General features: G+C 38.7%; 1 protein-coding gene across 2 annotated transcripts in view; it reads left to right on the plus strand.

Annotated features, from left to right (window-relative positions):
• Positions 1-8,079: 8,079 nt before the first annotated feature.
• Positions 8,080-13,257, plus strand: part of LOC145657521 (NLR family CARD domain-containing protein 3-like) — a 65,809-nt gene continuing 60,631 nt past the window's right edge. For both annotated transcript variants that reach the window (XM_081712783.1, XM_081712786.1), the window contains exons 1-2: positions 8,080-8,157; positions 12,505-12,612. In XM_081712783.1, the coding sequence (XP_081568909.1) occupies positions 12,563-12,612 (50 nt within the window). In that variant the 5' untranslated portion in view covers positions 8,080-8,157; positions 12,505-12,562. The remainder of the gene's footprint in view (positions 8,158-12,504; positions 12,613-13,257) is intronic.

A 13,257-nucleotide genomic window follows, 5' to 3' on the forward strand; every position in this document is an offset into this window, starting at 1 on the left:
TGATTCTCTTCTTGAAGTACTCCTCCTTCTGTGGGTCAGTGAATCCCTGTATTTCTGTCACACGGTTGATGTACTGAGGAGGGATTTGATTGGCTGCTGCTGGTCAGGAGGTTATCCAGATGAGAACAGAGGGAAGCAGCTCTCCTTCGATGAGGTTTGACATCAGCACACCCACTGATGTTGTCATGCTTATGTCAGACACTTTATTACACTGGCAAAAGTTCAGTGGAGTTCTGCTTTCATCCAGGCCATCAAAGATGAACACACCTTTGTGCACATCATATATCTTTGGGTCCAGGTCTTTTATCTCAGGGTGGAAGTTACAAAGAAGTCTATGCAGTCTATACTGGTCACATTTAATCAGATTCAGTTCCCGGAATGGAAGCACAAACATGAAATCTACATCCTGATTCGCTTTTCCCTCGGCCCAGTCCAGAATGAACTTCTGCACAGAAACAGTTTTCCCAATGCCTGCAATGCCTTTAGTCAGCACAATTTTGAGCTTTGGCACTTCTGGACCTTTATCTTCTTTTGGTTCTGTGTGTCTGAGACCTTCAGCCATCACAGCTCTGTTATGCTCTTCCTCCACGTCTACTTCAGGACCTTGTACAGGTTTAAAGATGTCTGAGCAGTGGATTGGAGTGTCTTGTACCAGTTGTTTCCTGAGTGTTTTCTCCATCTGCAAAACCTCATGTTCTTCATTCACTCCTTCTCTCTCTCCCTCTATGATGTACAGTTGTGTGTAAACCCTGTTCAGGAGAGTTTTATTCTCTTGTGATTTGAGTCCCTCAAATAAACTCTCATATTTGTTCTTCATGCTGGTTTTGTGTGTGTGTAAGACTATGTGCAGGACATCATCCACTGGTGTCTGAGGGTCCTGCTGTATGGACTCTTCCATGTCTTTGTGTGGGTGTAAAACAGGACTGGTTCTGGATCTCTTTCTGCACTGGGTACAGGCAAAGTCTCCTGATGGAGCAGACTGGTGCCAGAAGCTGCTGATACACTGTCTGCAAAGCTTGTGTCCACAGGTGATGGAGACTGGATCTGTCAGAACCTGCTCACACACTCCACACCTGGACACCTGGAGGAGATCATCATCATACACTCCGCACCTGGACACCTGGAGGAGATCATCCCTCCCCCTGCTAACAGAGACAAAGGAGAAAGGGAGGATGAGAGGAAGAGAAGAGATTCATAAAATACAAGACAGGAAGAGATGGAGAAATACACACACATCATAACACTGGGTAGTACAGTCAGACTGAGAGCATATATACACCAACAGTCAGTAACCTCATACAGTAAAGATGTTAATAATAAGATTATACACAATCATCAAAAATGAGAAAATTAGTATTAGAAAAATTAGAATATATTTTATATTTATGGACTGATCAAATAATGTATATTATTTAGTATTAGAATATGATCAGAAAATACAATCATTTTTATCCTCTCTTAGGAAAGTAGTTCAGGGACAAACAGCCCAGAGAAGACAGTGTGCTTTAGTCTATTAAGTCACAAACACTTCAAAGCATTTCAAAGAAACATGTCTGTTCTGACCCAGACAAAATACAGACACCATAGACACATGACTCTGCAGAACCTCTCCACTGGCACCCACTTAGATAGATGAAGATTCCTCAAGGTCTCAAAGTGGGGAGACATGTAAGCTCTAGGTATGTATAAGATGAAATTTAATGTCGATATAGAGGTATTAACAGTAAGAATCATGTAAGCTCTGGTTAGGTATAAGATGACATTTAGTGGTGATATAGAGGTATTAACAGTAGGTGTTTACAAGACTAAAGCATATAATTTTATTCCTTCAGGTGCCTTACAGTCAATGTCAGTGTCTCTTTTAGTGAGATTATATTTACTGTCTTACATTCAGTGTCTCTCTGACTGAGATGATATTTACTGCCTTACAGTCAGTGTCTCTTAGTGAGATGATATTTACTGTCTTACAGTCAGTGTCTCTTAGTGAGATGATATTTACTGTCTTACAGTTAATATCTCTCTTTCTGAGATGATATTTATTGACTTACAGTCAGTCAGCATCTTTCTTACTGAGATATTTACTGTCTAACAGTCAGTTTCAGTGTCTCTCTTACATATATAGATGTTCTACTTGTTCCACACCAAACATGCACCAGACACTAATTGAGCAGATAGAGAGGTGTCAGTCAGAGTCCAGTATCACTACATCTACAGCACTGTCTCACCTCGGGTCGGTAAGAGTCCAGTAGCACTACATCTACAGCACTGTCTCACCTGGGGTCAGTCAGAGTCTAGTAGCACTACATCTACATCTTTTCATTAACAAAATCTGTATACAGTAACTTCACATGAAAATGTTAAATAATAATTGAATCTACATTTAATTCAAGTGTTAAGGGCAAAGTCAGATTCTTAAAAAATATATGAATATCAGTGAATGTAAGATTCTACTGGTATCATTGTCCAGCAGACCACACATTGCTTTACTCCTTTAACAGCTATTATACTGTTAGCCTGTATAATGTATTCATGAGAATAAATTCTAAAACCATATTTTATTACACCTTTTATTATACCTTTACACATTTTGAAAAATGTTGTAATGGATGTTGTTGTTCTTTTAATAACCTTAAATGTGGAGATGCTAATAATAACTGCAGCCACACTGGACATATGGTTGAGCATAAAATATACAGCAAATCAAGACCAAACACATCAGAGGAAAAGTATCCAAATAACTCAAAATTAAAGTCTCAGTTTTAGCAGCATCACAGTGAGGAGTGAGATAAAGGGTCAGCAACTCTACATGTCCCTAGAAAAAAAACGTTAAACACTGCACATGACGAGGCTGAGCTGATCATCACAGCCGTGATACCCATTAAGGATCAATTGTTCCACCAACTATTGTACTCTTAAAAGAAAATACATCCCCAAGAAGACAAAACATCCCCAATGTTTAATGATCATGAAAAGGACCTTAATAAATAGATACAAGTCTGTTTCTTGTATTCTAAAAACAACACAAGAGAAACTGATCAAATCAAACTGCTGTAAGGTGTATACGTTTTCTTGAGCTCTCTCTCAACTTTTCTCTCTGTTGCAGTTTACACGTCATCACATTTAAACAGTGCACACCTTTAACATCCCAAAAATAATTTGAGCATTAGCACAAAACTGAACTGAAATGTATCTGAAATATAAATGGTTGATTGTGCTAAGTGGAATCAAATCTTTTTTGGTCATTGAAACTTCACCCTTCGAATCTCGACTCAGTGAGCATTTAAGAGGAAAAAACAGAACAAGTTGGATAACATTTCTCAAGCACCAAAAACACCCGTCAGCTGTTCCTACAACTACTGTTTGACTCTGTGAAACAAACCAGATTCCTGTGTGGTAACTATTGAATGATGGCTACAATGGGCAGGATTGTGATGAAGAAAAGACACTGTGACTCTCTTCACCAGCCCTATGAATTATCTGACACTGTGACTCTCTCCATAAATGATCAAACCACTCTTCATCACCATGAATGGGACAGTTTCAAGAGGCACTGTTTAACTCTTATGTGATCTACAGAACTTCAGACTGTACTTTAGAACAAATGTATTCAGTAGTTCAATAATACATTTGAACATAATTGCAACATCAGTGATGTCTGTATTAATTAACTGAACAAGAGACAGGCAATCTGAGTTTTTACCTGTCCACCTGTACACACTCTCTCTGTTTCTATCTGAACAATAATCTGGTTGCACCTTTTTTCTCTTTAGAAGGAATCAAACCAGTAGGACCACATTTCAGTCCCATTACATCACAAGACTAGAAGAACAAGCCTTGTTTTGTTATGATTATTAAATCTCCCTCTGTGGGTGTGTTTGTACCATACCTCCCTTTTTGTGTGTGTGTGTGTTTACCATATCTCCCTCTGTTTGTGTGTTTATACCATATCACCTTCCGTGTGTGTGTGTTTATACCATATCTCCCTGTGTGTGTTTATACTAAAGCTCCCTCTGTGTCTGTGTTTATACCATATCTTCCTCTGTGTGTGTGTGTGTGTGTGTGTGTGTGTGTGTGTGTGTGTGTGTGTGTGTGTGTGTGTGTGTGTGTGTGTGTGTGTGTGTGTGTGTGTGTGTGTGTGTTTATACCATATCTCCCTGTGAGTGTTTGTTTATACAACATCTCCACAGGAACAGACATGGTGGGAACAGAAGATTAAGCAATAAACATGGAAGCAGATCCAGAAAACAAGAGAAACAACCATAAGCACAAGACAGACACAAATACAAATATGTAAACACCATGAATACTTTAAGAGGTATATTAACACTGCGGGTGTTAACATCACTGTACAAGTGTTTAGATAACATTGGATGGGTAATGTTAGCACTTCGGGTCACTACACTAACAGTGTAGGTGTTCATTCAGCAGTTCAGGTCACTACACCAACAAAGTAGGGCATATTTCTGTTTAGGTTCTCAGACACAACCACTTGTCATCACCAGAAACCAGTTTAGCTGTTGAAAAGAATGAAACATTTCATCTCAACATGTGTTGTGTGAGACAGAGAGATATCCACCATGTTGTAGTGCTGCTGTTACATATCTGTGTGAGAGAGAGAGATGGAGAGAGAGATAGCAGGGGTACAGAGAGAGCGATGGAGAGAGAGACATTAGAGGGGTACAGAGAGAGATGGAAACAGAGAGCAAGAGGGACAGAGAGTGAGAGAGACAGAGAGAGAGATAAATTGAAGGGGTACAAATAATGAGCACTCAGAAGATTTGGCTTCAGTTCAAGTTCTGAATAACAGTTTGGGATTTGCGCACAGCAGTTTTCATTACCAGAAACCAGTTCAGCAGGTCTGGTTGTTATCTTTTGACTCTGAGCCATGGGCTGAACACCTCAGGGGAGCTGTTAGCATTTTAGCTCTGGGGCCAGAGTGAAGTGAAACCTTTCACCCTGTGATGGAGCTACCCTCCACCACAGTGTGTTCATATGGACTCTGTATTAGATATGCACATATGCTGTGCATGTATATATTTATATATGTGTGCATGTAAATTAACACACAAAGGAATTGTTTGGTCAGACTTTATTGATGTGATTTATTGAGTGATGTAATTAACATGCACAGACTAAAGTGTTATTTAGTGTAAATACTTGTAAATACTAAATATTCCTTTTTAATTTTTTTTTTTTTTTTTTTTTTTTTTTTTTTTTGCACTAGGAGCCAATAAACACATTTTCTTTTGTATCCACTTGGAATGTAACCATGGTTCTTTTCCACCAGACCATTACAAGTGATGTCAGAAGTGTTACTGTTACTCACAAAGTGTTGCCATAAATATTTTTGGGCAAATCACAAAGAGTAGCTGGAATTATTTGGTGCGATACTGGCATTTGAAAAGGTGGGATATGATACTGAGAAGCAAGGGAATGGCAGACAGCTCAGGACAAGAACAGTGATGGAGGAACCTTCAGCAGCAGGTCTGACAGCTGCAGCAGCAGGAGGACCAGCAAGGACAGAGTGAGGATGATGCTGAAGAAGGAGTCAGTGTTCAGATAGGAGGTGATGAAGAGCAGAGAGTAGCACTGGGCTTCAGAGCCCAAACTGCATCCCTTAACTCCAGATGATGACAGTGAGCACTTCTTGGCACATTTCAGGCAGATTGCTAAAGTGTTAAAGTAATTTATTGATTGAAACACAGGGAATCCAAACTCATCCAATTCAAAAGCGTGCTGTGGTATTAGGTAGCTGAGGTGATAAAATATGCATAGATGTCATTGGGTTTCTATGGGAGTACCAGATGAATTTAAGTCTAGAAATCAGACTGAAGCAGGTTTTGAGTCTTCCTTGTTTTGGTGGGTTAATAAGAATGTTGACTGGATTAACTATATTTATTACAATCAACAATGATTTATTAAGTACACCTATGATGCTTTGTCAGCTAAGGCTGAACAATTACAAGCCTCCTCAATATTGACTTCGAAAAATGATGTGGTTTTGGATATGCTGTTGGCTGAACGAGAGGTGTTTGTGTTATGTTTGTTGAGTTATGTTGTACACTTATTCCAAACAATACTGCTCCTGATGGTTCTATTACAAGAGTATTGTCCAAATTAGAGTCATTATGCAATTAATTAGCTGAGAACACTGGTGTTGATAACGGTATTACTGGATGTGAGTGATGAGTGAGTGACGATGGTCAGTTGAGGAAGGCATGTGACCGAGGACGGGTAGGATCCCGGGTGTGCACTGGGACGCCCTAACGCAGGCACTGTGGCAGTACTGGCTTGAGCCCCTTGTGGCAGCCAAGTCCACGTATCCCTTGATGTATGGCCAGAACAAATTGTTCGTCTGAGGGGTCCTTTGTGCCTCAGTTTTGGAGGTGTGGCCTACGTGTTCCGCAGTCTCATGAATGCAGTGGATGGGTTTTAATAAAAAGGAGCAGGAGAAACGAGGGAGGAGCTTTATCAAGTGTTTATTTTGTTTAATTTGTTCTTTTTTTGTTTGTTTATGAGTAGTTTTTCATTTATTTTTGATCACCTTTGTTTATATACATTTATGGCATTTAGCAGACGCTCTTATCCAGAGCGACTTACAAAAGTGCTTTGTCGTTTACTCATAGAATATATCTTACTACAGTACAGTAAGTTAGAATCAAACATACCAGTGAACTAGAATACAGGGATGAGTGCTGATACGTAGAAGTACAAAATACATAAGGTCTACCTTAAACCATGATAAGTGCTATAAATAATAAGTGCTAGAGTTTGTTGAACAACATAATAAACAACACCTTACAATAAGTACATTGTACATTAATATACTGTAATAATGTAATGTAATAAGTACATTATTGTACAATAAGTACAATAAGTCAATAAGGGAGCAGTGTCAGTTTTCCTTTAAATATTCTGCAAATAGATGGGTGATTGAAGCTGTGAAGCTGTGTTTGAAGACTGCAAGGGACTCTGCTGCCCAGACAGCGAATGGGAGTTCATTCCACCATCTTGGAGCCAGGACAGAAAATAGTCTCGATGCTTATCGTCCACAAGACCTGACGCAAGGAACACTTAAAGTGGTGCTTTTTACAGCGTTTTAAACTGACATACAAACTGTGTCATTTTTCTCTATGCTGTAAAATATGCCGCAAAAACCGTAAACCATAAAAATAGAGAAAAAGAATGCCGTACTTTGCGACATAAAACGTCCAAAATGCCGCTTTTTTCGCCGTTTTACAAACAAACTGCCTTTCGTTTGAAGTGCATTTTGACCACTTTGGCTTTCCATATTCGTAACACTCGCGTAAATAGCTCACTTAATATTTTAATCTAGTTTTCATATGATGAGGAACAAGTTTGGTTCCTTCTTTTAATGAAAGAACACTGCCAGTGATCCAGCTGTTATTTATTCTTACTGTTGTCTTTTATCTTTATCTCCTCTGCATGGCATTTATTTAATATAAAATGTAAATGATCAACTGTCAACTTGCAATGCTAACACACATTTACTGCTATTCTTTTACTGTTAGGCTGTGTTCTATACATCATGTAGTTTTCTGATACAGGTTTACCAAATACAGGTAAACAAATAAATTATTTTTCCACAATACTTGAAACAAACAAACAAACACACGCGCGCGCGCACGCGCGCGCCAGCATTCAGCCATTAAGAAGATTCTTTATTTGTCATACGCACAACATGCTATGGACGTCCACACACTTACATGCTTATTGTGAGGCTGATTATCTAAATTACAGTCATCTGTAAGTTAGAGCTACAAAGTGGTTTGTTAAATTCCGACGTGTTTCAACGTGCGGACATAGTGGAGATTTACTCTCAGCGCAGCCGCAAAACAAGTCCGTGTAGGCGGGACTGTGAATCCATTGGTTGTATAGACTAGTGTATGATTCGCTGCAGCAAAATGAAGGACAGCTAACTTTGTCTGCTGATTGGCTTAATAAAAATGACTATTATAAGAAATCGGTTGTGTAATTGTCTTCAGTCGAAAATGATTGACATGTGCTCCGCCCTCCTCTTACCCATAGGTGTTCCTGTAGTCTCACCTTTCTCAAGAAAACGAAAGTATTTTCTGAACAGTTGGCGTTGTTGAAGGTTGAGCGGGTTGAAGATACGAGCGTTTAAAATATTTCACGGTAAGTTCATTCTATTTGTAAAAATGCGATGTCGGTGCAGTTTAAAGCAACATGTTTTGTAAGTACATAGTTCTGTTTAGGTTCATTCGTAGGTCAACCCAAAGGCGGATTAAATCTCAAGATTAAAGTCCTGGTGAAGTTAAGCAACTAAAATGGCTAACGCCCAGTACGATTGCATAGCTATATTTAAAATAATTTAAAGGGCCGAGATATATATTGTCAGTTATTGTAAAACTCGATTTCAAGTCTTAGTTAGTCAGTGATATTTTCAAATGGTCCCAGTTGAAACTCCTCTGGCCTAAACTCAAGTTCAGATTCCCTGTATAGTTATTTAATTATTTATATTATTAATTATAGTTTGGGAGGGGACGGTCAATACTGACGTTTCAACGCTTGTTTCGAGTTTCTGAAAGGCAGCGTTTTGAAACGAAGTATGGCTCAAAACGGCCATGTCACGTGACCACGGCTAAACGAAGCTTGTGTTTCTACAGGTGTGATACAGAACCTGCCGCTCCTGTCTTTGACTGACAGTGTCTGAAACAAACCTGATCACACATCTGTCTCAGTCACAAACTCTATGAATGCTTATAAGTCAACAAAACACACCCCAACTTTCAGGGTTTTGTGAGAATAGAGAATTTGAGAGACGGAGAGATTCAGTGTTGTCTAGATAGAAGGTTACTGATAGGATATATTGACTGATAGGCTAGTGAGAGACATCCAGTGAGCAGTAGGTAGGATAGATATAGTGACATTAATATATAGAAAGTGTATGTAGAGAGAGATCCTCTGGTTTACTGACAGGAGTGTTGTGCTGTACATCCACACATTTATATAATGGTAAAAACACCTGTGCATGCCAGCAACATGTCTTCTATGTGAATGAATCTTTTCCAAGACTGAGGAGGTAATTTGGGAAGAGAAGAAGCCCCCCAAATAGCAGAACAACAAAAATTTTATAATATAAATATAACAATAAATATATCATTTTGAGACATTGTTCCTTTATTTTACTATGAAATCTGTTCCATACAGACAATTCATTAAATTGGTCTGCACTTCATACACTACAGAGTTCATGTGAACCCACAGAACCCAACAGAGTACATGTGAACCCACAGAACCCAACAAAGTTTATGCAAAGCCACAGAATTCTACAGAGTTCATGTAAACCCACAGAACCCATGTAGTTATTTATCCCAGTAAACATACCGGCATTTTGTTAATAGATTATCTTTCTAAATGTCATGTCTTACACATGAAACTGAAATGCCAAGAATTTGAAATGCCTCACAGAACACAACAGAAACAGTAGTTTATTTTAAATATTTATTGATCATATGTATCAATAACCTGGTATAACCCACCAGAATAATATATAGGCAAAGTAGTTTAGACATTGTTGTTTCACAGAATAGAATTATCAAGATGTTAGCAAAAGTGGTCACTGTGGAGATCATGTCAGAATGTTTCTATTCAAAAGGCCCATAAGTGTTGGAAGAATTATGAGTGAATATTATTTACTTTTGTTGTTCCTTATAATATACTTATCTAGTTAAACGTTACGTCATTGGTTAAAAATACTGGTTGATTATCCAGTTAAACTTTGTGTCATTGGCTGAAGATATTGGTAGATTATCCAGTTAAACTCTGCGTCATTGGCTAAAGATATTGGTCAATTATCCAGTTAAACTTTGTATAATTGGCTAAAGATATCACGGTGCTGAGTGTTTCCCACACAGTAAAACTCTGTTTGTGTTAAACCCAGAGACTCTGTGTTACTGATAAAATGTAAGTCAGGCATCTTCTTTTTATATTGATATTCTTTGATGAAAAAACAATGTTAGTTGACAATTACTAACAAGCAGGCACGTTACTCCCTGTGCCTTTCTGTATAGGTTTAGTTTCACTTTCATGTTTTAGTGTATTTATCCTCTGGTAATACTGTGTTTCATATCAGCTGTACTTCCTTTGTCTATTAGTCCTTGAGTTTGTGAGGTTAAATCAGTTATTTCAATGTTAGTCATGGCCACTGCATTTCTTTATCAAGTCATTGAGTCAGTTCCAGAGATTTGCCGCTAGATGGGGCCCAAGTACCAGTTATATTGATCGTAGTATAGATATTTTAATCGACTGTAAAAGCCTTTTTTTTGTGTATTGTGCATGTTGTCATTTACAAACCACATTGATATTTAAAGTAATATCTGTATTTGTGTCTTAGACCAAAGATTGATGACACATATTTGATTTCACAACATATAATATTGGGTAACCTATTCTCTACTTCACAGTTCTGTAACATCAAAGTTCATGCCTGTTATTACACCTTTGATCTCAGTATGGCTTTAAGTGGTCTGGCCAACACACCAGGTTGAACACAGTATAAAGCCAACCTGTGCCAGTCATCCCAGTTCCCTACAGTAGTCTTTACTACACTTTTGAAACCTTGAAACTATTTTCGACACAACTGCTTCAAACATCTCAATTTTTCACAAAGCCTCACTTTCCCTCCACCACCTGTAGTGTACTGTAAATGTGTCATGATTAGTCCCTCCCAGCTTCCCTGTTCCGTGTTTTCTGTCTTGTGTATTTTAGTTCTATTCTGTAGTTTCGTTTTCTCGGCCCCTTGTTTGATTTTCCACACCTGTCCCTCGTTTAGTTCATGCATTTAAACCCTGTCTTGTTGCCTTGGTCTTGGTTATATATTGTTTATTTTAATGGTTGTGTTTATTTGAATGCGTGTGTTAGGTTCAGTGTGTTTGATTGGTTTAATGTCTGAATGTTTTTGAGAGCCCATCTCTGTATCCCCGTAAGTTTGTACTCCACGTGTCCTAGCCTTCGTGTTTCTTAGCCATGAGTTTCCCCTGTTTGCTTTTGTGTGTTTTGATTGATCATGTTGGTAATATGACCCTGGACTACACTAACGACTATGATTTTGGATTTGCCCCTAATAAATCTTGCTCTTCTCCGCACATGCGTCCGCCTCCTTACAACTCAATGTTACAAAATGTAGTGAACAGTTGATGTACACTGATTAAGGACAAAGATACCACCACCTATAGTGTACTGTAAATGTAGTGAACTACTAATGTACACTGATTAAGGACAAAGATACCACCACCTATAGTGTACTGTAAATGTAGTGAACTACTGATGAACACTGATTTAGGACAAAGATACCACACCTATAGTGTACTGTAAATGTAGTGAACTACTGATGTACACTGATTAAGGACAAAGATACCACCACCTATAGTGTACTGTAAATGTAGTGAACAACTGATGTATACTGATTACGGGCATATAACAGACATGTTGACAGGGCTTCTACCACTGTTTCCTCACTAAAGTGTCTTACTTCAATGTGTTGTGATTGCACCACTTTATGTTCCAGATAGTTTCTGTGATGTCACAGTTTTATATTTCCATCACATACTAGTGTTGATACATTCTGTCTGTTGTCTTACTAACGTACCCTACGTAGTGTTCTATATAGACCCGTCTGTGTGGGGGAATGTGAGTGAGTGAGTGGACCATTACAGACACAGCCTGGGTTTATATCATTGTCTCTAGTGTGAGAGAGAGAGAGAAAGTGTGTGTGTGTGTGTGTGTGTGTGTGTGTGTGTGTGCTAGAAATGACGCGGTTGCTCCTCTTCCTGTTGTGCACGTTGGACCGTGTCGATTTGCACCTCTCGAATTTAGTGGACAGTCATATGTGATGGGTGTCAGAATGTAATTCTCTGCTTTTTCAGGGGTTAGGGTTGGCTCTGCACTGCCACCTACAGTTCTGGAGATGACTGCATGGATGAACGCACTAGTATAAATACCTCACAGGTCTCTCAATATGATGATGAATTTACACTTGAATTTCTTTGTCACTGGGTGTGTTAAATACTAGTTGGCTGTGCTGGATATGTGGGGTTATTTGATGCTTTAGCCGTTGATGGTCAAGTTGCCTGTGCTTTAAGACAGAGTGCACATATATGGGCTGTTACAGTATATGTAAACACACACACACACATTTTATATATATATATATATATATATATATATATATATATATATATATATATATATATATATATATATATATAGCATACAACATAACTTGTTCTCATACACATATATTGCACGTTGTGTTGCTTACATCTTTATTTTATTTTATATATCTGTATTTTTATATATCTGTATATCGATATATCTATATATTATATATCTGTATTTTTATATTTTCTTATTTTTTGCTTCATGTTTGATATCATGTGTTTTATTTTTTAATATGTTAATGTGAGTTTTATCAGGCATTGATTCAGTGTGATTCACTCTGTGTGTATGAACTGTTGACAGGGAGCAGAGAGCAGCATCTCCAGTGTCCAGCTGTGTGTGTGTGAAGAGGAACAACTCCATGATGGAGCCTCATAACTCCAGCAGTGGAGCAAGAACCTCTGACCCACAGTGAGGAGCTTTCCATCAGCACTTAATCTGAGGAAACAGGAAGAGGGAATATTCAGGATAAATGAGATGTAGTGAAGGATGTAATTACTCAACACTTTCCTCATCTTCATCAGGGTAGAGAGAGCAGAGCCTCCAGCTCCCAGCTGATTTACTTTCACTATTCAATATCATCAGGAGGTGGAGTGAGAGAGCTACCCAGCCAAACACACACACACACACACACACACACACACACACACACACACACACACACTAATCCCTGTCACTCATCCTCAGTCATTCCCCTGCTCTCCATCTCCCACTTATTAGTTAGAAGTTCTAGTTATTCTCCCCTTCATCTGTTGCCACTTCCTCTACATATTTAAACCAAGTTCTACTATCAGTGCTGTTCTAGCTTCTGTTTGCGTGTGTGTTTGTGTGTGGTATGTTTGTGTGTTATTGAAGGACAGCTGTAATGTGTGTGGTATAGTTGTGTTCCCGACGGACAGAAGTGTGTGTGTGTGTGTGGTATGTTTGTGTTGCTGAAGGACAGGTGTGGTGTGTGTGTGTGTGTGTGTGTGTGTGTTGTTGCTGAAGGATAGGTGTGATGTGTGTGTGTGTGTGTGTGTGTGCGGTATGTTTGTTTTGCTGAAGGACAGGTGTGTG

The sequence above is a fragment of the Electrophorus electricus genome, chromosome 1 (assembly GCF_041902795.1).
Source record: "Electrophorus electricus isolate QZ-2024a chromosome 1, ASM4190279v1, whole genome shotgun sequence".
Taxonomy (NCBI): Eukaryota; Metazoa; Chordata; class Actinopteri; order Gymnotiformes; family Gymnotidae; genus Electrophorus; species Electrophorus electricus.